The sequence below is a fragment of the Anas acuta genome, chromosome 6, assembly GCF_963932015.1.
Source record: "Anas acuta chromosome 6, bAnaAcu1.1, whole genome shotgun sequence".
Classification (NCBI taxonomy): Eukaryota; Metazoa; Chordata; class Aves; order Anseriformes; family Anatidae; genus Anas; species Anas acuta.
Genome location: NC_088984.1, coordinates 22,895,294 through 22,921,116, shown reverse-complemented (window position 1 = coordinate 22,921,116; position 25,823 = coordinate 22,895,294). Strand labels below are relative to the sequence as shown.

General features: G+C 40.9%; 1 protein-coding gene and 1 long non-coding RNA gene across 6 annotated transcripts in view; one reads left to right on the top strand and one right to left on the bottom strand.

Annotated features, from left to right (window-relative positions):
* The window catches only part of LOC137858296 (uncharacterized), a 138,613-nt gene extending 133,453 nt beyond the window's left edge, over positions 1–5,160 (top strand). For 3 of the 5 annotated variants that reach the window (XR_011097628.1, XR_011097625.1, XR_011097624.1), the window contains 2 exons: positions 4,217–4,395; positions 5,010–5,160. This is a non-coding gene — a long non-coding RNA (uncharacterized lncRNA). The remainder of the gene's footprint in view (positions 1–4,216; positions 4,396–5,009) is intronic. The other 2 variants (XR_011097626.1, XR_011097627.1) reach the window with 2 other exon arrangements.
* The window catches only part of MTX2 (metaxin 2), a 32,116-nt gene that overhangs the window by 1,658 nt on the left and 4,635 nt on the right, over positions 1–25,823 (bottom strand). The window contains exons 2-8 of the mRNA XM_068685772.1: positions 18,054–18,101; positions 17,048–17,094; positions 5,149–5,221; positions 2,311–2,387; positions 1,504–1,596; positions 736–774; positions 206–331 (exon numbers count right to left, since the gene is read on the bottom strand). Coding sequence (XP_068541873.1) covers positions 206–331; positions 736–774; positions 1,504–1,596; positions 2,311–2,387; positions 5,149–5,221; positions 17,048–17,094; positions 18,054–18,101 — 503 coding nt within the window. The remainder of the gene's footprint in view (positions 1–205; positions 332–735; positions 775–1,503; positions 1,597–2,310; positions 2,388–5,148; positions 5,222–17,047; positions 17,095–18,053; positions 18,102–25,823) is intronic.

Below are 25,823 nucleotides of genomic sequence, written 5' to 3'. Positions count from 1 at the left end.
TATAGCAAAGCATCTTTCTTCCCACCCCATCAGAATGCATATGATTTAAGATATACTGCTGCTGAACGTAGATACCTGACTCTAGATAATGTTAAAGTACACAATATATATTTTTTATTGCAACTGTTTCAAGAAAGCATTACTTCTCTGAAATCTTAAAAGAGGAAAACGTGGCGAACAAATCAGCTTCACCTTTCATACTGACCTGCTCAAGCGACTTGCCAGCCCATCCAATGGCTTTCATCTTCCGCCTTATCTCCCACTGCTTCTGATAGGCCAAAATGCGGTTAAGAGGCCATGGGTATGGGGATCCGTACCTTGGGTGGGTAATCTTTGTTTTAGAAACAGAAAGGTACTTAGTTATAACAGAAGAAATGCAGATACCTCTGTTTACAAAATAGCTAATATTCACACATTTCTGCCACAAAAGGAGATGTAAAAGAGAAAGGGTTTTGCATGACATGTTGCAACTATTTGTGCAGAATTTATACTTTGCAGTACTTAAAACTATTACCATAGAAACTTACGCAAAACCCACATCTATTTTGCAGTCATCTACCTCCAGTAAAGACAAAACTTCCCTAAAACGTATATGCAAGCAAAATTAAAGCGAAAAGACTGTATCATTAATGGCACAAACCTCAATGTTTCATTTATAAGTAGGGACTTGCAATTGTGAGCAAAAGTGTTTTCTCATTAAATTTTAATTACGATAAATGTTGCAGAACCACTCACCTCCTCTACTGTAACATCATCACACCACTGGAGATACAGCTAGGAACAGAAAGAACATTTACTAAACTTCCTAATAAACAAGAATACAGATACAATCATTTCTCACCAGTGGATTTTTTTTTCTATATTACATTAAATTTAATTCCTTCTATTAGATCTCAGAACATAGAAAAGAAATTAAAACTGGAAGCCACATGCCCAGTTGCTAATCCTCAGTTGGCCAGCACCAGCGCGAAGCTGAGGCCGAAGGCCCACCCACTCTCTTTGCCTGTGCCGCACACAACTCAACACGCAGGTTTCCAGCCCTCAGCTACGTGCTTGTGAGCATTTCCAGTGCTGGAACTGCATCATGTTAACTGGCCATGGATGCAACCCATGGGTAACCCAGCTTCTAGCAAGGCACATGAGCATGTGCACTGTGAAAGGCAACACTGGGGCTGCCCAGCCAGCCAGGGGATGGGGTAGAATCCCAGGAACTGCTGACATTTTCCATCTGCAGAAATCAGTCACTTCTACAGCTACACAGCACACTTCAGGTGGGTGGGGGAATCATACACGTGGCTTGAGTTTACAGGAATATTTCATCAAGTAGTCCCATAGGATACAGAGAATTTATTCCTGCCTCATTTCTCCTCCAAAGTTGATGACCTAATCTAAGACTTAAGTACAGGAAAAAGTCCCGTCCTTTCCAGTACAGGAAAAAGTCCTAAAGCTTTCTTGCCTATAATCACTTATGAAAGTGTGTGGAGTCACTATGGCTTGCTGTACCTCCGCTGTCAAGAGCATATTATTGACTAATTCCATGTAGGCTTTCATCTCAGCTTTTTGGACTTCATCCAACCCATCACTGAGAGAATGGCCCTAATGGGGAAAGAAAAAGAGAGACATGTAAGATAGGATATTGGAGTATTCAGCAATGCCTGACCCAAGGACCTCTGAAGTCAGTGAGCTTTGGATCAGATGCTGATCTCTTACATAAGCTCAATAACAAATTACATACATACTTTTTACATAAAGTGTATTTAGAATGAAAAAGAAATCATCATAACATGATATAGCTAACCTACAAGAAACGTAGGCTATTACCAGTAACAGTTTAACACAGTTTGAGCACACAACCTCCCAGTTAGTATATGTTTGTGTCAAGAAGTAAACAAGTTTACATCTGTGATACAGCTTTATCAAGGTGCTCAGTGAAAAGACAAACATTTTTGAAGGAAAAAAAAAGGTAAATACAAACAGTATCTGACACTTCAAAATTTAAACCAGCTATTTCAGAGTTTAAGAATTCTGAGAAACTGAGACAGGGCACGTAGAAAAGGGTTCTCAGAAAGCGATGTTGGTATGCATATAGTCCACACAGAACTTATTTCCACAATATAAGGTAATATCAAAGAAAAACATTTCCACCTCAACGAACTCCCACTTCAGGGCATCCTTCTTTTAAAATGGCACCTGACTTCCACACTGCTTTAAAAAATGAAGTAACAGCCTAGAGGAGCACACCAAATAAGCACAAGTGCTAAGGAGAGCTAGCGCACTATTCAGTAATAGATGAAGACAATGTATGAATACCTTGGCTTTTACAAACTGTACTATGGGCCCGAGTTCAGATACTACTTGATTTCCCACGTGAATAAAGGGCACTTTGCCTGTAAAATGAAAAATGTATTTTAGTAAGAGCTTTTTATGCATGTAAAACAACATTTCATATTTTCAAAGCAATTAAATATTATAGGTACACCTGAACACATTTTTTGTTGTTGTTGCTTTTGGTTTTATTTTTAAACAAGCACAGGTAAAGTTTTTAGATACATAGCTCACACAGTTTTAATTTGTAATAACAAACATAACTGCCTGATCTTCCTCCTCCTGACCCACTTTTACATGCAGGACTTGCAGTTGTGTATTTCAAAGTTATCGAATGAGATCTATTGACTTGTATTTTAATAATGGGTTTTGTTTTGCTGGAAAGACCAAATTCAACATTTATCTGAAGTACAGCTGGGAAATCCCAGGAAAGCAGACAGAGCCCTTGGCTAGTTTGACAGCAACGCGTTCCCACCCTCCCTTCTAACCCACTAGCAGGGAAAGGACTGCTGAAAGGATGACAGGAGAGGTGGCCCTGTGCCCAGAAAAGCAAGCAGGGGGAAGCGAAATGCACACTCAGCAAGGCAGGATTTTGACTCTCCCTCCTCCAGCTCTTCAGATTTCCAGCAACTGGGCCAACTGGCTCCTGACAACTGCCCCAGCCTTCACCCTCTGGTTGTGAGCGAGCATTTTTTTAGGGCACTGTGGTTCTGGGGTCAGGAACAGCATTAGACCCACATTTTCCCTGTTGAGGAGTTGGAGGAGGTCGGGAGCTTTTTCATTGTCATGGAAGCAAAACTGTGTTAAGGCTTAATATCAGAAAAGATCAACACTCAGTTTATATAGCTCAGCCCAGAAGGCCCAGCATGGGGCAGGACTAAAACCAGCCAGTCCACAAAAGGGATCTGGGAAGTGACTGTTAACTGGTGGAACTTGTGATGGTGTGAAGGAAGGAAGGCTCCTGAGCCTGCATGGACCATGTTCTCTGCGTGGTGACTTCTGTTACACACAGACCCAAGCCGCAAGGAAGCAATGTTACATGCAGCAAAGCACAAAGAATGACAGAAGTTGCCAAATGCCCCTTTTTCACAGCTTTAAGCATGTGAAGTTGAGTGCTCCTGCTTCAATCCACCCTAAACACACTGCTCATTCTGTAGATCTTCATCCAAATGCAACTGACAAACTCCACCCTTAAGTACCATGTTATGTTTAAGACTAAATCTTATGTGACTGCTTACATGACTGAAGTCAGCCATAGAGCGGAGACAAATGCTGGACATTTTGTATCACCAAAAAGGCCCTCATGACTAAAGACAGCAAACAAGCCTGCCCAGTACAATGGGGCACAGCACATGCTTTCCTGTCTCGTGCTGTGGGCAAACTGCTTTCTACAGAGAGCCCAAAGAGCAAGATCCATCAATACCTGCCTGACTCCAAATATGTTATTAGCAATACATGCATTCCTTTCCACTGAAACACATAAAACCTAGTGTTAGGCCTAGTTCAAACAGAGTTCATGCTCGCAGCATTCAGTCATGGTTTTTATCCCGAGATTCCCTTTCACTGGCTCAGTTGGCCTAAGGGTAATAAATGAAGTGCACCACACCAACAAAGGCTCCATCTGCATCCACACGCTGCATACTGCAAAAGGAAACGCAGACCTTCCTGAGCTCCAGAGTTCAATGATTTCAGCTAGGCTGCACTTTCCACACAAAGACAATCCTTTAGTATTCCACTTTTGACTCCCTCAGAATGGATTTTGTCATTACGACGACAAAGTAAATAACCTTCACCCCCAAGCGATGAGATGCAGATCTCTGTCTACCACTGCTAGAGACAGAGGGTGGTGGGAAGGGTGCAAATACAAACTTTTTTCAAATTATCCTTACAGAATGAAAATGTGGTAAAGAAAGGAAACTGGGAAAATGTCAGATGCCAGCAAGTGTGGACATGGGTTATGGATGGCAAAGAAGAGGGGGCATGCAGCTGCCACCAGTCACACTCCAGCAGATCTAAGAAGCTCTTCTGTGTAGATACTCAGCATTCTAAAGCTATCTTTACCTACAAAAGGTAAATATTTTGGTATTTTTCACTGCTGCCAAGCAGCTTTCCTTTTTTCTTAATAGTATAACTCCAGCTGCTTTGACTGATATATCAGTAGCAGCAGCAGAACTCGTACAGTCGGCAGACATACTGACAGGCCTTTCCATATGGCAAGTGTCAGCTAGAGCCAGGCAATTGGCAAATAATATCTTGTAACACAACAAAAATTGAGCAGGAGCGCACTGACTGCCAGACTTGTGAGCCCTGCATTCAGCAGTTTTGTCTGGGTATCAGAGAGAGGTTTAAAACCACCAGGCACCCGTAAGAGTGACAATGCATTCTTCCCCTGTATTTACATACCTGCCACCATCTCCCAGACAAGGTAACAAAAGGTACTCTCTCCAGTTTTGTCTCACCCCAGGAACAGCAAAATACAGTACCATTCAGCAGGAATATTCCCTGGATGCAGATTAAATGCATTTTTGGAAACGTCTTTGTTTCAACTCACAATCCTCCAGCTTTTCAGAGAAGGTTGCCACCAGGCATTTGAACTCGCTGCTACACCTAAGGATGGCATTCACAGGCTTCCTTACGTATTGTACCATCGTTACATTACATTTAATTGTTTTAATTGTTTACAGGAAAGAAACCGCACCGGAGAGGAGGGGGAAGGCATCCCAGACACGTAGCACAGACTGACTTATCAGCAAGACAAGGCACAGTTGCCATGGCATCCAACTGGAGGTGTAATGTAGTAAGCTAAATGAAGGCCGCACTTACCAGATGGGGACATGTACTCGGCATTTGCCCTGCAAACCACCCGGACCGGCAGATTGCACATTTGCAAAAAGGCCTGCAAACAAAGCATTTAAAAAGCATTGATACACCAGTGACAGACAAATGTGTTCTTGATACATATCACTATGTTTTAGCAAATTCTTAGCACATACCTATGACGTAAAGTTCCTTGCATACTGCTTTTAAGCAAAAAGAAAAACACGGTTTTCTAACATTTTTAGACAATTGTTTATTGTCCTGTCATTGACTGGCATTCTTCTAATGAAGTTTCTTTGCCCCTCCCCTCAAGAGGAGCGAAGAAGCACCATCTGAAAGACACAACTAGTGTTGTGGCTTTACAGAATTAAGTGACACTCGGCCCATCCTGAAAATCACAGTACTTGCTTCTTGCAGCTAGAGCTGCCTAACCAAACTCATGCTGTGTAACACAGCAAATACACGCAGCACCTTCCCACATTACAACAGTTGCCAAAAGTTTTGCTTTACGACACTCTAAGAGCACCAGTCTGCTTTAGGGGGAAGAATTTATTATCTGTAATTTATGTGAATCACGGAGAGTGCAAGTCATCGATTTACTGTTTCTTTCATCTCTAACCTTGGATCCAAAGTATCCTCAGTAGGATACTGATTTTGTCAGCATCTGCTGTCACTACCAAATCCCTGGTGTGTTTCTGTTTAAAAAGCAAAGCGTCAAGACAAATACCTACAATTTAGAGGTATCATGGCACATAAGGAACCTCTTAAACTGTAAAGTCTCTTACAACTGGGCTGAAGTCCTATCATTCACTTTGTCTTTGCAAATAGAAAGGTTGGGATTGCAGACTTCCAACATTACACCTATTTATCCACCGTGGCTTGAGGTTCAAAAAAGCATACCCCAAGAATACTACCAACCATGAAGGAAAATGCTGCTTTATCTTGAGGGAAGGCGTGGTCTGCATTGGCTGCAAGTGAGAAGATCAAAGCCAAAATGTTAAGTGCCTCAGGTCCCAGAGAATGGCAAACAGCGCAGCATACTTTTAAAGCTGTTTTAGAAACAGCTCTCCCAGCCTGAGTATACTCTATTTGCACTTGGATCTCATTTAGGAGATGGAGTAGAAAGCCAAAGAAAATAAAGTACATAGCACCCAGCAAGAGCCCTGTCAGATTCCCAGAACGTGACCTAACCATAATTACATTCAGGAAACCAGTGCCCACAGCGGAAGGTGTCACTTTCTGCATGGGCTTCCTCCTAGTTACAAGATCTGGCAGTAAACTGTTCTCTCACAGTTTTAGGTGCTCAGGCCCTAACCACAGACATCAAACTAACCCAAATCTTAACTGCACTGAGACTGCTCATCTCCACACAAAGTCCATAAGGCATTAACTAACACTGCCACCAGCACTCTTCCCAACTTTGTGCCTTCTGTAGTATCCATCAAACAATCTCCCTCCTCTCCCTCATGCTCTTCAGGTGCTTTGTTCCCAAACCCTAACCCAAGCACTGTCCCCTGTACCCAGGGAACAAAAGCTGAAATCTTCAGACCCTTTCAAGGCCTCTTCCAACCAACCCAATAACCACACAGTTCATTACACCTTTTGGCTCGTGCATTTTCAGATGAGCTATGGACGTGAACAGTTACAAAGACACTGACTGCAGCTGATAGCAGCCTGCCTCTGAGCTCTAGAGGCTCTGCAAAATTCACTTGGATAACTTGGGTTTCTACAGATTTCCTCAGCCTAATCCTAGCTGAAAGCTCTGCTTGGGAGCCAGTTACTACACAGCCACATGCAGATCTCTGTGTGTGTGTATGTACATCTGCCAAGTACTACAAGTCTTGTACTACTCAGGAATAAACCGGTCCTTTGATGGCCAAAGCCTCATCCCTACCAGAACCTCTACAACTGCTTAAGGCAGCAACTATCACCCACAGAAAACACAGGGCACTGCTCACATTTGACAACATCCCACTTTTTAAGTGTGCAGCACGCCGAAGTCCACTACGTATCAAGACTCTTGCAGCCTCAGCTTCCCAAACTCCATGTAAGTGGCAAGAATACACAAAAGACTATTTTTAAAACAGGAATGTAAGGCATTGGTCTCAGTCCCAGACCTCTTCCCTTGCCTGTTGGTTCTGCAGGACCTAGGAATGGTGCAGACTGTTCCAGCTACCGCTATATGCATCATGTCCTCTGCCCAGACTGGGGCTCTATATGCAACTTACGAAATATCCTCGAGACAAGAATTTGGTGATTTTGGTTCAGATTAAATACTCAGTGTGCCACTGCCGGATGCAGTGTAACCTGCTGAATACATATAACAACTCCACTGGAAGGCAGACTTGGTTCTTCCTATAGCTCTGTCAGTTACAGTAGGACGCAAACAACCTCCCCTCAGCAGCTCTGTGATGTGGTGGAACTGCTGGCACCAGACAGCAGATTCAGAAGGAAATTCATCGTTGGGCAGGAGAAGAGGGGATTGAACTCGTATCATACTACTTCATCCTTAGCCGTTGAATTTCATCTCAAAAATATGTGAAGTTTCATTTTATCCGGGCTTACCAAATGAATTCCCTTTGCAGCAAGGCATTAAATTAACTCTGCGATTCTGCATTAAGCTAGAGATGAATTTTAAGACCGCCATGTACTATTCTCACTGCTGGTGCAGAAGAGAATGTCTGAACTGCACTGGAGTTCGAGTAACACATGAATAACTAAAGAGCTTGCGAGTGCAGAGACACATTCAAGCACGAGGAAGTGAATCAGAAAACTATTTTTACTTTTCCATATCAGTGTGTCAAAAATGAGATATGCCAGTACAGAACACTTAGGTTACATGAGTTCCTTCAGCAAATTATTGCCTACACTGTACATAGGCTCCTACACAGTACAAGGTTACCACAAAAAATACAGTTTGTAACTGTGCAAAGCATTTCTCAATAGAGGCTAAGCTATAAATAAAATCTTATTAGTGTAAAGAGTTCAGCCAAAATTCCATCAAAAATCTAAATGTGACCTTTCTCTCTCTCCTTCTCCTCAATAAATATCCACAGACCACAGAATATCGACCCTTATTATATTTGGCAGGAAAATTCCACCTCAGTCTCTGGCCTAGTTCAAAGTGGACTGAGAACACATTGCCATTGGGACATCTTGGAAATGCAAATACACAGGGTCCGTGTGCCTTTTCAGCACTTAAAGAAAAGCACAGAGAGGAGGCTAAACTAGAATTGAGCTCTAACGTGGGAAGAAATTTTAACTGAACTAAACAAAATGTTCACTACTCTGCATAACAAAGAGCAGACTCTAGCAAGCATAGAAGTCAGCTGGTTTACCCTCAGCAAGCTTTAAAAAAGACCTTTAATATACCCACCAACACAACACAATAAGAAAACATATCTGAAAATGGAGAACTGCTATCATGCCTTTAAAAAGTTAAAAAGGCAGGGAATTAAATACCAACATGCTTGACTGTACCCAAAGCAATCTTAAGTGCTCCTTAAATATTCCTGTGCAGGAAAATGAAAAGTAGAAGGAAAGTTCCACACTGGGAGCTTCCACTATAAGGGCTCAGCCTAAGAAACAGACCTTGCAATTAGCATCACTGCAGGAGTACTTCGATTCTTTTATCAGATGACTGAGAAGCTTTGGCTACTACTTGTATTAACAACACAGGTGGATTCCTTTTCTTTTTTTTTTTTTTTTTTTTTTTTTGACTTTTGAGTACAGTGAATGTTCAAATAATTGTGATTTCTTTTAGAGAAGAGATGGACAAAAGTTTTGACCAACGCATCCTTGTAAATATTCACTGCCTGAAAACCTCAACTTTCTTTCTGATATATTCAGCTAGATGAATTACATTTTAGCCAGTAACTAGTTAAGTGGCATGAACACTTACCAAAACAGTTGAAAATGGCACAAATTAAGGAAATCCCACAGAGAAAACATAGGAGAAAGAAGACAAAGCAGCAATTTTTGTGAGGCATTATCTCCTGTAACATTTTAGCTCAGTGATCAAGGGAGGCTATGTTCCCTTTTTGCCCACTCACTAGAATGTTAAGCACCAGCACATTTGGTGTGCAGATGGTATCAGACCACTACGGTTTCCAACCCCGTGAAAAGATGCAGTGGGACACTGATTATTCCAGCTCAGAACATCTCACTCTCCCTTGGATACGTACTTCACATACACATCTTGAGCAAGCCACCAGGAAACGGGAGTGAACACCACTCCTCCGAGAGCTTCTGGAATGAAGGCTGGAACCACCCCACTGCAGTTCTGCTGAGATTTATGAAAATATCAACATCCCTTCAAAGACATGGCATCAAAAGCTGAGCGACCTGAGAGATCAAGGGCCTAGCCTTATTCTAGTACATCAGAGATCATTGTTAACATCATAAATTTGACTGATCAACTTAAAAAGACCGAAAGGGGTCAACTGAATTCCAAGATAGTTAATCAAACCCTACAAAAAAAAAAAAATCATCTAAAAACTGGTAAGCAAGGCAGCAACGGCAAAACTAGAAACCTGACACTTAACTGAGCACAAGCCTAACTGTCATACCTTGCAAAGATGCTTTTAATTCCAAAGAAAGGCACGGAATTCCCCTCTCTCCTTTCCTCCTCTGGGAAAAAAAAATGCTACCACAGAATGAACAGAGGGAATCCACAACCTGGATCTCCTCCAGTGTTTAGGACTCCCATGCAAGAATATGGATAGTTGTTAAGTAACTGCTTTAAAAGAGTTAACTACTAAGATGAATCAAAAAAGGATTAACAGTCTTATTTCCCTTTGCACATGTTACAAAATATCAGAGGTGACTGCCCAATACACTTTATATAAACAAAGGAAACTTCATTCAGGCATAAATATACAGAATTAACTACAACTGAAGGACATCAAACCAAAATGCTCAGGCTTTTAAAATAAATGAGTAATTTCATGGTTCATACTAGCTAATACAACATTTATGAGAGCAATAAAATCTCAGGTTGGGAAGGACTGAGTTCATTCCCCTAGAATCAGCAGGGCTTCCTCCTGTACCCATATATATATCACTGGCTATTTGCATTTCTGTAAATTTAAAAACAGGGGCCTGACTTCTTGTTCAGTACCAGCATTGGCCAATGACTGAAGTAGAAGATGGGAAGACAGTGCAGGTTAGCAACTTATGTCCAGTGTAATGTCTTCTTCAAAAACCTTTCTCCCAGTTACTTCTGGAACAAAGACTGTCCTTTCTTTGAATGAGGTTAATGTGATAAACAGAACAAACAAAAAAAAAAACATTTGACTTAATGGGGTCTGTCATTATCTCTTACACGTGTGCTCTCTCCCCTCTTCTTCCTTGAGAATCACCCCCTTCTCATACCAGCCCAGCCTCTGTACCTGTAGCATCATCAACTCTTCCGGTATCCAGGAAAAGCAGAGAAATGTGAATGGTAACTTTTTAGCAATGCTACTGCTACCTTCTTCCAGACTGAAAGCTCTCAGTCTGAAGTTTTTACTGCTTCTGTGCACCTCATTTTTAATGGGAGGCTTTGCTGTACACTGCAAAGTGGAGAGCTGCTGCAGATCCATGGGGAAGAACAGAGGAAGGGAGAAAACATGTCACAAAATGAATTACATTTCTCCTTCCCTGCCCTCCTCATATTTAATGTTACAGTCTAGGGAAGACAGAGTCTAGGAAAAAGGACAGTAAACTAATAAAAAGCAGAGAAGCCTCTCAGTGCATCTCCTGTCCTAACACACCCAGACTGGGCTGCTGTGTTCTTCTCCCAAACTGTGGCAGAAGTCACTCTGTTTTGAAAGTCAGCATGGAACAAACCAATCTGTATTTCTGCTGCAAGAGAATGAAGAATCAGCAGCTATATGAAAAAGGTTGATCTGAAGCTTTGAGATGACACTTGTTACAAAATTAATCAAACAACTTATGCCTATCACTCACTTCAGTCATGGCAGGTGACACCTGACAAAATCACTGAGGACATTTACAACAGCGTTGCTTAGAGGACACAATCAACTGAAGGCTTGTTTTGTTTTCTTACAGTTTACCCAATTTCAAATTCAAAATGTAAAGAGTATGTCGGATTTCAATTACCTAAAAAAATTACCAGCGCCATCACTTTTGTGCTGCTTTGCCAAGGCCCAAAAGCACAGAGCCCAGAAACCACTGCCCATCGTGGGCAGCTCACCCCAACCCTTCCTCTCCTCCACTTCTCACACGAATGACGTTTTCAGCTCTGCTGCTGCCCTAAAAGCAATGCAAGAAAGTGATGCCATTGTGTCTTCCTATAATGACAAGAATGGAAAATGACTGTGCATGAAGTTCAATGGGAAGGACTAAGAGAAGAGAGGTGAGAGTTTTGTATTTACTCCCTCGGTGACCTTCACTCTCCCTTCCTCTTTGCCCTGCCCAACAAAGATTGGGCACTGTCAGATCCATCACAATGCTCTCCTCTTCCCCTCCAGCCCCTCTCAGAATAATACATGTGAGCAAACACATATACTCATTAAAAATGAGTTACAACTTGATGTAAATCATATCCAGATTGCAGTTGCTGAGATCAGAGGAAAGAACGAAATTACTTATGCCAAGACTCAAATAGTTCACAACTTACGTCCCCACATGAGGAACGCTATTTTCAGATGGCACACACTTCAGGCTTCGTTTGAAGAAGATTTAGTCATGATTAGATTTTTAATAAAGAACAAACCATTCCAAGCAACTCTGTTCAGCAGCACTTCTAGAAGCACTCACACAATACTGTTGTGAAGAAAGAGTAAAAGGCATTTTCTGTTTTCATTCTTACATTATTTCATGAGCATACAAAGGACAATATGTGATGACAACTAGAGAGTTATTCTCTACTTTATTGCAGGAACACATTTTAAAATTAAAAACCATGAACAAATCTACAGAATAATTCAGTTTTCATATCAAACAGCTGCAGACCCTGTAACTGAAATAGTATGTCTAAGGTTATAAATGAAAACTGTTCAGTATCATTCTTTGAGTGACAGATTAAATTCCTAATCCAGTTATGGTAATGGCCACATTTGTAGTTTAACATAAATTAAGAGCTTAATTATATTTGTGACTATTTTAAACAAAATAACAAATTCCTTTGTACCTGTGAATGTAATTTATAGCAAAGCCACGTTCATTTTCCAAAACAATCTATTTTACACTGCAGCCCAACACTGCTCTAATGGTATAATGTAATTCTAGTTGTAGAATGTGGAAAGAGTAGATTCACTGGTAGCGCAGAGGTTTTGAAGATAAATGAAGATGCTATTCATTCAGGGGTAATTTCATCTTAGAACTATATGAAAGATGTTTCACTCACAAAAGGTACCTGTATGGCTTGGGATTTAAGCATGTTTTCAGCTACAACATAATGCTGCTAGATTGATTATGTTGATACTGCATTTCTCATCATGAAGAATTCCAGCTTTTATTCTCTTTAAAAAAAGAGACCGTCAGATTTTCATTTCACTATGCCTTTGTTCAAACCTCTGCAACAAGTTCAGATTTCTCCTAATGTTTTGTCTAGAGGAAAACCAAACCACAATTCATACACACACACACAAAAAAAAAAAATCACAAATCTGTAGAGAGCAATTAATCATGTGTGATTTACACATTTATTTGATTACTTGTTGAAGTAAATAAGCAGTTAGTCTGTGTAACACAATTTTAAATTGCCCAAACATCCTTCTGTCATTCAGGACTAAGAACAGACAATTCTAAATGCACTTTCCTGGAATATATTAAGACCATTTACAAGGACATCAATTGCACTAGCAATTAATACATAACTTAACGTAATGAGCTGCAGGCTGTATAACCTCAGGATAGCTACTAGAATTTCCACAGTCCTGAACAATCTAGACAGCCTTTTAAGCAAGACTCTAACACTACCTGCATAAATATTTCAGAAGAATCTGCAAGGACAGAGGTAGTCTAACCACTCACATTCCTCCTCCTGACAAGTTGGGACAGCACAGAGATGCTCCATGCTGCATTTGAGGCCAGAGGCCCAGCAAAGCACAGCTGCATTAAGCCCCGTCCACCTCCTCTGCTCCACCAGTGCTGCCCAGTCGCTGGCCAAAAGGTTCTACCTGCGCCCAGTATCAGTAGGAAGACAGGGCCTGGGCAGGCCCGCTGCTTCAGGGTGAAGCATGGTCTCCTTTGGTTATCACATTTGATCCAAGTTCATGGCTGAAAGTAAATGAAAAACTGTAGCCTACTTGCACAAGAATAAAGCTGTATCCTAAAGTATATAAAACTCAAAAAAAAGTGTTTATAGACTTACAAACACACAGCAGACCTAACTCACCATCTGTAAGAGATGAGGACACAGGTAGCCTGGCTTCAGGAAGGCCTTAGGTCTGGTGATCGTCCTTACAGAAAGGCCCATAACCCACTTCTTAAATTGCACAATTCTTTCTTTTATTTTTCCAGATGACCAAGCATTACTGAGGTCTCTCTCTCCCAGATACCTCCACATGAAGTATCACATAAAAACACCGTGTTGCAAGAAATTATATGCAGAAACTCATACACATGCTACCTTCTGCTTGTCAGTGCATGGCAACAGCATCCAAAGGCACCACACCTACAGACCAGACATGCATAAAGGCAGGCACAGCAGCACCTCAAGTACCTGGCAGACAAATGTAAATAATAATAATAATAATAATAACAATAAGGTTGAGAATACAAAATGTATTTACATTACTGAGAATGAGCATTTAACATTCCTTTTCCCTTCTTCCCTCTCCCCCACCCATGGTCTGATAATAGTAACCCAAAACCCCCCTACAAAACACCTTCAGTTGTTCTTTGACTGACATAAGTTCTGTATTTGCTTCTGGTTTTTGGTGACTTTTTTTTTTTTTTAGTATGATATGACAGATAAGCAGGAATGCTGTATAATGGAAGCTGTACAATAAATAAAGGGAGAATGCTTTTAACTATGAGTCACACTACCTAGGAAGTATATGTATTTTCATTAGCTTTAATGAGAACGGGGCTGAACATCCCATGAGAAAAACACAGCCTTCATTCCACATACACCATTCTCATTTCTGTAGCTGGAAAATCATTGCTGACACTAAAATTGGGGGAAAATACTAACTCCTCTGCTGTGAAAACAGTTTCATTCAATATCAAGACTCTGCAGCCAAAGATCAAATGGGCTTCATTTTCAGCAGGACTGTATAACTCCACGTTAACAAACAAGAAGTGCAAACACCAAGATGTAACAGAGATAATGCACTAGCTCATTTGAAGTTATGTTGCATTTTCAGCAAATTTAAAGGACCTGAACACAGTAAAAGACAAAGGAATTCGTAAACCAGTCTGCTTTCAGGAACAACAATGGGTAGAAGAGGAATTAAAAAACAAAAGCAAAAAAACTACCAGAATCAGCAGAAAGATTCCACAAGATGAGAGGGATTTTTTTTTTGTTTGCCTAGCTGCTGAAGGCACCACTAACACAGCTGCCTAACAATTCCCAGAAGACACTGTCCTCCCCTCTCTTATATGAGATATTGCTATAGTCAGGAGCCCAGATTGCACTGCACACGGAGAAGTCCTAAATCCAATCGCTATCAGAACAGCAAGACAGAACCAACTTCCTACATTCAGCCTTCAGCCCCCACTACCCACCAACTCCAACAAGATGACCACAACAGCCTTTGTTATACCTCCACTGAGATCAACTTGCACTGCTGTCTGCTCGCTTTGCTGACTAGAGGTACCTCAAGCACCAACTGCTCCGCTGGGTCGTCGGTTTTACAACTGCCAGCCTCCACTTACTACAGCATTGGATTTTATTATTTATTTTAGATCTATCTCTATATGGGTTCTCCAAGAGCTATCCCAGAGCAGCGTGCTGCAGAGATGCTGCAAAGAGATTGAGACAGATCTGAAAGACCAGTTACAGCACATGTAGAGTCCTGATGTGAGCCGCGTTCCTTCAGATTTGATGGCAGCTGACTCCGTATGCTCTTTTCATCAGATGTACTCTGATGCATTTTCACCATATGGAAGTTCATCAAGCCATGAATGAGCTACATATCTCTCTGGTGATATTCACTTACAGAGAATCTGTAGTAGGGACAAGGGAAGGGCAATTGTGGGGAAAAAAGCCCCAGGTACCAGCCCCTATTCCTCCTCCTATCCTCCCCCTTTCTTCCTCAGGGAAGAAATTAAAAAAAAAAAAAATACACAATAGAAAAAGATATGCAGTAAAAAGATAAAGGTCCTCTCATCAGCATAAAAAGCAAATTCTGAAACAGAGGCACTCAGCAATTTCCTTATGCAAACCACACTGGTATATTTACAGCTTTCTGATCACTTAGCTAGTAATACATAACTACAGATCCTAATATCATTTCAAAATGGATCGAATACACCAAGGATAACTATTCTTTCACAGTCAGTCTTGTTGCGCAGATTCATCCAAATAGATGTGATTCTCCAATACAAAATTGTTCTATAAAGTTTAAGATCAGATATCTACCAGAGCCATATTTATAGTCATGGCTACTATCAGCTGTCCAGCTAGAGAATATTGAAGAAAAACAAGCATTTTTAATATATTATAGCCAATTTATCATCTAAGTGGCATGTGTAGGATAACAACAGACTGGAAACAGTAAAGCAAAATGATGCATTAAAAAAGGAAATTTTAGGGTTATGTTGTTTCTTTTGTTTGTGTTTTAAATACAAGCCACACCTATATGCATTGCTAGATGGTAAGAAAATTCATAAGAACCACAAAATACAAGGTTTCTGGACTGAAAAGGAACACTGAGATCAAATGGGCAACAAAACTACTTATTTGCTTTAGTGTGATGCATGATATAAAACACACTACCCAAACAAATAAATATTGCCCTATTTATTTGGTATCTCAGAGATGACTCATCTTGCCAGCATGAGATAAAGATACCTTTTTGCTGTGATAGAATTTTACAGTGTAGGTATTTCCTACATTGCCAGACTGGAATAAAAAAAACAGTTAGAGATCCTGTAAGTAGTTACCACAATCAAACCATCCTAACATTCCTACCAGTAACACCAGTTACAGTCTTCAGCGTCCCTTTTGGATAGCCCTCAAAGATCCCTTGGTCAAGCTGCTCTGAGCTCAACCACGCACTAAAAGCAAGGAGCAGGGGAACAGTGCAGCTCCCTACTACACAAAGCAGAGGCAAAGTTGCTTTCAAGAGCAGGAACCTTACAGGCATCCGGCTCACCACTTCTGACAGCCAGACCCTCCCTGCTAATGGGGAAAACATCCCCTTGAGATTTGGGGTTACCAAACCTCACAGGTTAATGGAATTTACTCGGACTTCACAGCCACAGAGGTGCTTTTAAGTCAATTAGAGATGCAAGTTTGTCAATTATATGGACTATTTCTAAAAACCACATTGGATCTCAACTACGTATACATGATGAAATTGAAAAAAACTGTCAGACACGTGGAGATTCAATGCTCACAATATGAAGCACGGATGCCTTGAGTTGGGGGTATGAATATGCAGCAAGCATCATGCAAGATGTTACAAGAGGAACTAGCATGCCAACTGACAAAAGATGGCAACCACACACGGGTCCTTGATTAGGCAGGCAAGCAGATTTTGTACGATATAATACAATATAAATAGGAGTACAAGCAGACACGCTGTATATAGAACGCTCAAAATCCTTGAGGCTCTGGCATATCAATGACAACATAAAACACATCAGATGCAGGAAGTAAGTCACGGATTTTCACAGAAAGAATTCTTAAATTATTCACTTAGGTAAATACAGTTATTTTAGCTAGAAGGCAATCATTCAAATATAAAATGTAATTAACACCTTTAGTTTAGAAAAGATGACATTTTACCTGAACAGCAAGGGAAGATGCATTATCAGAAAGCAAAATTTGATCCTCTGTTGAAAGGAAAAAAAAGAAAAACAAAACCCACGATTACAAAAAGCAGTGCCCTTTTAGCTACAGACCTGTAACTGTAAGTCATTCTGGGTTGCATTTCTTACACATAAAACAAGATGCACATACATAATTATTATGCAGCTGGACTAGAAAACCTGTGATATGAATATTAAAAAACGTATCAGGAATATTTCTCCTGCAAATGCAACAGCATTTATCATATTATAGCAACAACGTACAATAAAAATGCTCACAATTGAAAACCAAATGCTTGAGTTTTATGCCAATTACTCTTCTTCTAATCAAAGTTAAATAAAACCGCATCTTCATAACTCCTCTGGCTAAAAGTAAAAGCATTCAGAAACCTATAAAAATGGCTTGCAGTTAATATTGCACACTGTGTCTAGGTCTGTCACACAAAAGAAAGATGACAAGTTCACTGCAATAAAAATTCCATGCTTAGAAGACTAGGGCTGCTACCTATTAGTCTTCATTACTTTGCAGTCTTCTGACAACTGTAGCAGGCTGCTGAGCCCCAAATGGGGGCCATAATGTGATCTGATGATATATGAAGAGCTGCTAAAGGGAGCCTGAACCATCCTAGCCTATACATTTTAACAGTTCCTTTTTACTGAGAGCCCACTTTACCACAAGACTTCAAAAATCTGCTGCCTCAGCTATTGGTGCAGTAAATCTGCCAACTGTGCCTGCAACCACATCATTTTACACTGCCTACAGCAGCCAATATAATGAGTCAATAATAAACCAAGGACCTTATAGGCCATGAATAGCTGGTTTATATTGGCAGATGAAAGCGTAGCAAAAACCTCTGACCAGACAAACAACACAAAGAAATCTTTTAACAGTTTCTGTGCTTCCTTGCAGTTAATTATCTTAGTGCATATTTAATGTGTTTTTAACAACAAAGTAATTACTAATTGCAAAGAAGTGTACCCACCCTTCAGTTGCTGATACAATGCAGCATTTTCAGGCCAAGGCTCTGCGGCTGTGGAAAGAAGAAGAATTAATTAAGCAAGCCAAATGACAATGCGCCTGCAGATGCTAACTGAACACGAACGTTACCTAGAGCAGGAACTCAAACTGTAAGGATGCTGATGCAAGATTTGACCTGCCCCAAAAATGTCCCACTGCCATTCACTTCTCCCAGACTTCTTTCTGCTCACAGAGGGACACCACAGGGCAGAAAATTAAGTCCCAAAATTGAACGCTGCAGTAAAAGCTAAAATTCAATCTACATTGCAGAATGGCCCTGCAATTATCAAGCATCAAAAGCGGATAGCTTCCCTCCGCCAGAAAGACAACATGCAGGCATTGCCATCACAACTCTGGCCACTCTCCACCGCGATTATTTATTAAGGTACTAAACAATGAATTCTGGAAGAACAGAACAAAACACAGAGGAGAGAGGCACAAATCTCAAAACCAGGTGTGAAGACTGCTTCAGAGAAATGGAAAAGCTTTCTGCCTTTTGAGGTTGTGTCCTCACTGGTCCAATATAATACTCACAAAGCCAGGTGCTCGGGCATGTCAAAAACAAACCTGCCACAAAGACCAGAACTACCTTTTGTTTTAAATTATGTACCAGTCAACCCTAAAATGGGAATGTCAATATTCATTAAAAAACCCGCATCATCAGTTGTTCAAAACAGCTGAACAGTTGTTCAAAAAAAAAGCAAAGATATAGAAGACAATAACATCTCCCAACTGAGAACTGCTGCACTTAATCAATCATATACCATGTGAATTTATGGGAAAACAAAAATAATAATCAGTAGTGATTTACTGTTAATGCTAGCATTAGGATAACAGGTCATCACATTTGTTTGGTCTCTGTCACATTCTTTAATTCATTTTAGAAATCTATTTTTAAATACCAACTCAAATTTGGATTCTATCCAAACTAGCTATTTGTAAATAAAATTAATGTTCTAATCCCATAAATAAAGATTTTCTTAAGCAGTGAAGTCTATAAATAATTATGTGTACTTCAGACAGAAATATGCCACTGGCTTCGGTAAGGTCATTCTCTGTATCTTTGCCCTCAAACGCCAAGAAAATACTCCAAGTATTAACTTTTATGGAAGTCACATAGAACTGTAAAGCTGGTAACACTGTGCACAGTTTTACAAAGGTCACTACCTTTAACATTAAGGCACAGAGCCTATCAAAGCTATACTAGTATGGGCTTGAGAAAGCAACTAATCACACTTAAGTGTCACGAAGAAATGTTTTATGTTTTATTGTAGCAGTTATTGGTTTTACACCCCTCCATTAAAGTTTTGCCCTGGAGTAAAAATTCTTGAGGTGGAAGCACATTTACTTCTTTAAATAAAAAAGAGACTAGATAGTGTCTGCAGTACTACAGCCCTAACTGTTTGAAATAATTTATCTAAAATACATTTCTTCAGGTCCACTGGAGTCTTGCTATAGCAAATGGAACAAGGAAATTAAGAATGTTATTACTGTACTTAAGCAAACTTGCAGTGCTGAACTCTGAGATACTTACAAATGTAACTAAGTCACAAAGGTACACTGCCAGCAAACAGAAAAAAATCCTTTTTCCATGCCCAAAATGGTACTGAGACAGTGAAATTTCACGAGCCCATTTCAACTGGTAGTTTCTGCCTGACCCTTTTCAGACTGGAATGTCAGATTCATATCAAATTCCTGGATTCCAGCCCAAACTGGAAGCAGCCTGTTCTTCCACAATCATGTGGCTGAACTATCTCAGGCCCACTAAAATTAAATGAACTTTTCATGTTCCAACAGAAGAGCTAAGTACATCTCAAGAAGTTCAAACACTAATTGAAGTGTCTGATCTTGGCATTAAGCTACAGGCAGCCCTGGATATATATCACAGCTTCTTAGCGCACAGAATCCAACAAGACACCACTACTACAGCATGCCATGTCTATGTTATAAAAGAAAACATGTTTGTGACATGAAACAAAATACAAGCAGAATGGTTTTGAAATATGATGGCCCTTATCTGCCTAAAATTGCCATCCACATTCTACTGACCACGTACAGATTTTCACAAATTGTATTTACTGCGGATTTGACCCTAATTTCATTAATCATGATACGAAGTCTTCACCACATGTAGCCTTAGCATATACAGGAACACACACCAAACTAAAGGGAAGGAAAGCACGAGGGTAGTTTTAAATCTTTGCATTTGCTCATCCACCACCCAGCTGTGTACTAACACATCTTTTGACAAGTCAATGACGCAAGGCCAAAGAGTTGCATGAAAGTCAGCCACTCTTATTAGGACACCTTAACTCCAAGTTCCAACAGTTGTAAGAAAATAAAAGAGTAATCCCCCTGTTCCCAGCCTCTGACAGGCTCCAGAGGAAGGTCACAACTCTGGCCATGTCTGGACGAGGTGGACACATGCCCGTGACCCTTGAACCGAGGCCTTCAGTTCTTCCTGAGTACAGCAGACCAAAGATTTTACTGCCACTGTGCAGGTTGGATATTAAAACAATCAACTTCACACTAAGATTCACATATTATTAGACATACCCTAGGAAATGTATTCTGCAGCATAGTTTCAGAATTGCATGCAGCAAAGACAGTGTTCAATGAGGTACACACAAAGCCTGGGCAATTCTCTGTAGGTTAAACGCCTAGTTGCTATCTGTCCCTTGTCTTCCAACTTCTCTTACTCTGTCTTCTCAGATGTTCCGAATATGAAGTATTTTTTTCTGATGATTGAGAAGTTTAAATACACATTGCTGCATGAGATGTCCGGGTTTGTGAGGAGCAAGCTAAGTTCAAAGAGCAGCCCCACAGCTGCCTTCAGTCACTTGCAAGGCCAAAACCCGCAGCTCGGGGAGCCCAGAGGCCCGCGGGGGAGCCGAGGAGGAAGAGCTGCTGAAGGGATGCCACATGCCTCCACAAGGAGAAAGCGTGCAACATCTTTAATGTACGGCAATGACTCTTGCCTTATGAATGTAGGTGAAGACATAATTTGTGGAATAATAGGCACTAATATTACACGCTGCTTCAGTTCTGTCATATTTCCAATCCATCAAGTTGATTAATGCTATAACTCCTCACAAACTTATCATTTGTGCGCTAATGAAGTCAAATCCAGTTTATCCTTCGGCAACTACATCTTCTGGTCAGTAGATGCTAGTTTGCTAGATAACAAAGGCTACTGTGGCAGTACATAAAGAGAAAATTAACAAACATTATGGCAATTCAGTTTCAGAAGCAGCTTTCAACACAGCACCACATTTACGTGTCAGATCCTACGCAACATACATTTTTATCATTATCTGCTCACAGGATGAGGCAACTGCCTGGAAGTATGCCTTACAGGAACGCTTCTCTGCATACCTTAGCAATAAGGAACTCTTTGGTTCTTCCTTCTGCCTCCAGAACCAGAGGAACTACTATTGTGTGGTTTTCAATAGGTCTGTCTCTTGGGCTTGCAATCTTTATTAGAGGTTGTTTTCCCACCTTACTGATTTTTTTCCCATGCCTAATGAATTCAAATATTCAGTCTTTCATGTGGATTGCCTGCTGTTTGTTCAGGACAAGTGAACCTCATCCTGTTATCTTTCCCTGCTTCTTCCCTACAATACTGTTTGTTTTTATGCCAGTTATAGGAAATAACCCATCTGTGGGATCAGCCCTCCTTATTAAAATTATCTGCACTGTGTTCACAAGTTACTGGGAAGTGAAAATTAAAGGTACGTGGACACAGAAGGCATTACCACATAAGCCTGGTTATCCCAGGAGCTGAGAATTCAGCAGATGCAGCAACACGAGAAGCAGAAAAGTCAAATGTCAAGCAGACTGCCTACAAAAAAAACTCCTTTGGTTTTGTAGATGACTAAAAATAAATGAAAATTTCACTAAGTTCAATGTATTTGTTAGTCAAAGCATTTTACTTATTAACAGTTTAGCATAGAACATGCAGATTTCAAAGAGTTAACAGAGCTCTTTGGTATCAAATTAGAATTTTAGAGGAAATCTCTGTGAACTGGTGTGTTTCATGTTCCAGTGGAGTTTTAACTACTCAGGTTTACAACTATCAAAACAGATCCCTAGCCTCCTCATGAGGCTAGGAATGACTTACAAAACATTGCTGCTCATAGAAAAAGTTTGCAAAGCGCAGAATGAGGCATGACAGCTCCATCAAATTCTTTGCCACCAAAAAAATATTGTATCAGGTGCATTCTTCAGATTTTGGGATGAAATGTGTTACTTGAGCTATGCTAAGTGCAGAGACATATTCAATTAGCATTTTGCTTTCAACATTTCCAGATGTTTCAAGGCTGTCATTTCAATTGTAAGAGTTTATCCATCCAAATACTTTTGGGACAGCGAGAGTGAAGAATGCACATATGCCCTAAGAAGAGATTCTTAAGAGCACCAGGCTTCAGTATCAGTATGGGACGAGCAGCTGACCTGAGGCTTACACACATCTCAGCTCCAACTAATGCTCTGAAAACAGGATGCAGTGTACTTTTCTGGGGTCTTTGCACAGAGGTGAATTTCAGTTCCAAAAACTGGTTGCCACAATATTCGTTCAGTGATGTCTGTGGAAGAGGAAGGCATCACGTCTCAAGACTCTCTGCAGAGCTTCAGTCCCACCAGCAAATTGTTCCAGGCTGTTCAGACATCTTATTTAGCGTACCAAACTTTGTTTCAACTCCTACACTCTAATAACTGGGAAACTATTCATCCCATGTCAGAGCTGCCTGGATGGATGGGGGGCACAGACATTTTCATCCCCTTTCCCCAAGCACCTTCACAATGATGAAAGAGTTGTAATGAAATAAATGGCTTACAGTTAGGCCTTTAATCCTGTTCGTTAAAAACTAAGTCTGACTGTAAAATAGAGAAGACGAGAACTCTTTACATGTTAAATTGTGTAATATGCTAAAGACCAGTTTCGCAGTTTCAGAAGCCTAGTGTGAAGAGCCAGTTTCAAGCAGCTTGGTACGTGATGTGCTTGCCTTGCTAGCCGGCCACTCCTTCAGCACACACTATCAAGCTACAGCGTTCCTGAGTATCGGGCACAGACACATGCAGGAGACCACCAGGTCCAGTCATCAGTGCTCTCTCTTGTGTGGGAAATGAAGTTATTAAAAGATTTTGCAGGACAATGTTCAACTTGAAGTTAAGTTGTTCCCAGCTCTCAGCACTACCACAGAATTTGGGTGGGGCAAGAACATTTTCAAAAGGCAATGCAGAGAGAAGTTATTTTCAAACTTCTAGCTATAAAACCAGCATACACTTTCTAAGAATCAAGGCTAAAGGATTAACACCAAATGTTATTATCCCATAGATTATTTTTCAAGTACTGAAACTACACTGTGAGCCAAAGGAGTAGTAAAACAAGACACTCTCTGCCTCAAATCTCACGTAAGCCAAAATCTACTGAACTCTCACTATGCCAGTAACGTATCCCTCAGCATCTTCTTTCTGCTTCTGTAAATAAAGCTCTGAATCAACTAACCACTTCTTTCACACAGTTTGCTTTGTGCTGCTATGTAGGTGAAGGTGGGACCTGGCCTGGGAACACCTGATCTTCTTGGACAGAGCAATTTCCTGAAACATTAAGTGGAAGTTCACAGACCGTGCAGAAACAAAGACTGCTTCTCTGAACTCACCAGGTTTGCACGGATCATTTTCCTTTCTGTTACATTCTTCTTAGGCACTTTCATATTAAACTTGCATAAAGAGGAGGAAAACTAAAACATCTGTATTTACCAGTTTGGTTCACATGGCATTAAAGGCCTGTTGAAACAGCCAAGAGGCAAGATACCCTCTATTAAAAAACAAAAAAGTTGGCATTAATTTGAATCACTGTATTCCAATATTACAGCTGGAGAGATTAACTTACACATTATTTCCACATAGTTTCCTTCAGCCTCTCCCTAGGTACAAAAGTGATTAAATTATAATGGGATACCTCAAAACTGTTTTCTCACAAGAATAAACACCAAGAAATTTAGCCTTACATCTGGGCAACAGCCACATCCAACGGCATTATTTACAAGTCCCTGGGATGTTACAAACATCACATCAGGTGGCAGGAAGGCAGTCAACCCGCTCGGCTCCCCAAGACTGGTGCTATTGAGGGGGGGGGACTGCTGCTCCCTATATCCCAGGTGCAAAAACCCAAACAAAACCACTCTGGAAACTATCCCACAGACTCCAGAAGGGAAGAGGATTATTAATAGTTTGATGTCAAGGTGAACAGAAAGAAGCAGGTGATAACTTCCTTCTCTTGTTGTAATACAAATTGGTCATATTTGAGGTAGCACTGTATTGTTTAAAGAGAAAATGCCAGGAATTTATGCGTCTCTAAATCCTTACTACAGGAATTAAGTGTAGGAATATACTTTGATTAACATCATGAAGCTGCAGCTACTTTGGAACCAAAACAGTTAAAAATACCCATCTCGTACATAAAGGGCGATCAATGAAGGAAGTATGAGAAAGTTGTGAATTAGCTGCCTGAAGACCCACCAGTTCAACCCACCCACACCGAGTACAGATCAATTTCATGTAATTGGCCTGATCCTGTAAACTAACAAGGGCCAAGAAAAAATGAAAGCATCAGCAACTCCCTGGCTCTGCTGACAAAGGACCAAGAAGCGTCTCACAGAGCCTTGCCAAATGCAAACCGACTTCCACGCACGTTAAACAGCATGCATTAAATCATGTATCAAATAATTACATCATTTGCTTAAATCCATCCCAGGCCTCCTTCTTCCAGATATTACAATTCAGATAAATCATGACTGTTCAGTAATTATTGATCGAGCACACGTGTCACCATAAAGACTCAATCTCAGCAGCAATTCCCAAACTCAAGCTTCCCGTGGCAGGAGCTCTACAAGAGGCTGAGCGTGACACGACTGCAGCAGCTGTTTAGTCTGACGCGATGTGCCCCTCAACCCTCCAAGAAAGCTATGAATCGCATGTATCCAAGCGCTTGTCCAACTCTGTTACTGCCCTTGTGCCCACAGCTGTGCATCAGCCCTGCACAGAGCCTAGCGCCCTGGCTGCTGGGGGTGGCTCGGTGCCTCCGCACACACACAGTCATGTCTCACACTCACCAACAGGGCCAATGGAGCTCAACAGAATCAAGTTCCCACCTGCAAATCGTTCCTAAACCAACATTTGGATTTCTCCAGAAAAGCAGGGAGAGTGCCAGCTCAATGACCTCAAAAGATGTATTTGTCAAGTCCTGACAAGCTGGAGCTATTTTACTTATTCCTGATGTTCAGCACAAAGGCTCCATTTCCAAGAACCTCTGCAATTCTTAATTATAGCTTTTAATAGATCTCTAAATCAGCCTCTTCCCTTTGTGCCACTTTGGCCCTGATTCAAGACAGGAAGCTTCAAGCACAGGGGCTGTCCTGAAGAGAAGGACAGCGGAGCTATGACACCCAAGAATGCACTAAGTGCCTTACTGGACTAGGACGATTCTGAGCGATGTTATCTACACCCATACACTTTAACAGTCCTTCAGAAGCTCTTTTAGACAGAGCACCCCTCCTCTGCAGCAGTCTGAACTCCTTCTCCCCTAAGGATGTCTGGCAGGCAGTTTGAAAACCCCTTCTGCAAAGTGCCCTGAGGAGCTCGCTGCTTTCTCATCTGCAGCGCCTCTGATCCACGACAGACATCCTACACGTCTGTCCCACCACACAGACCTCAATAACCCCTATCTGCTCCG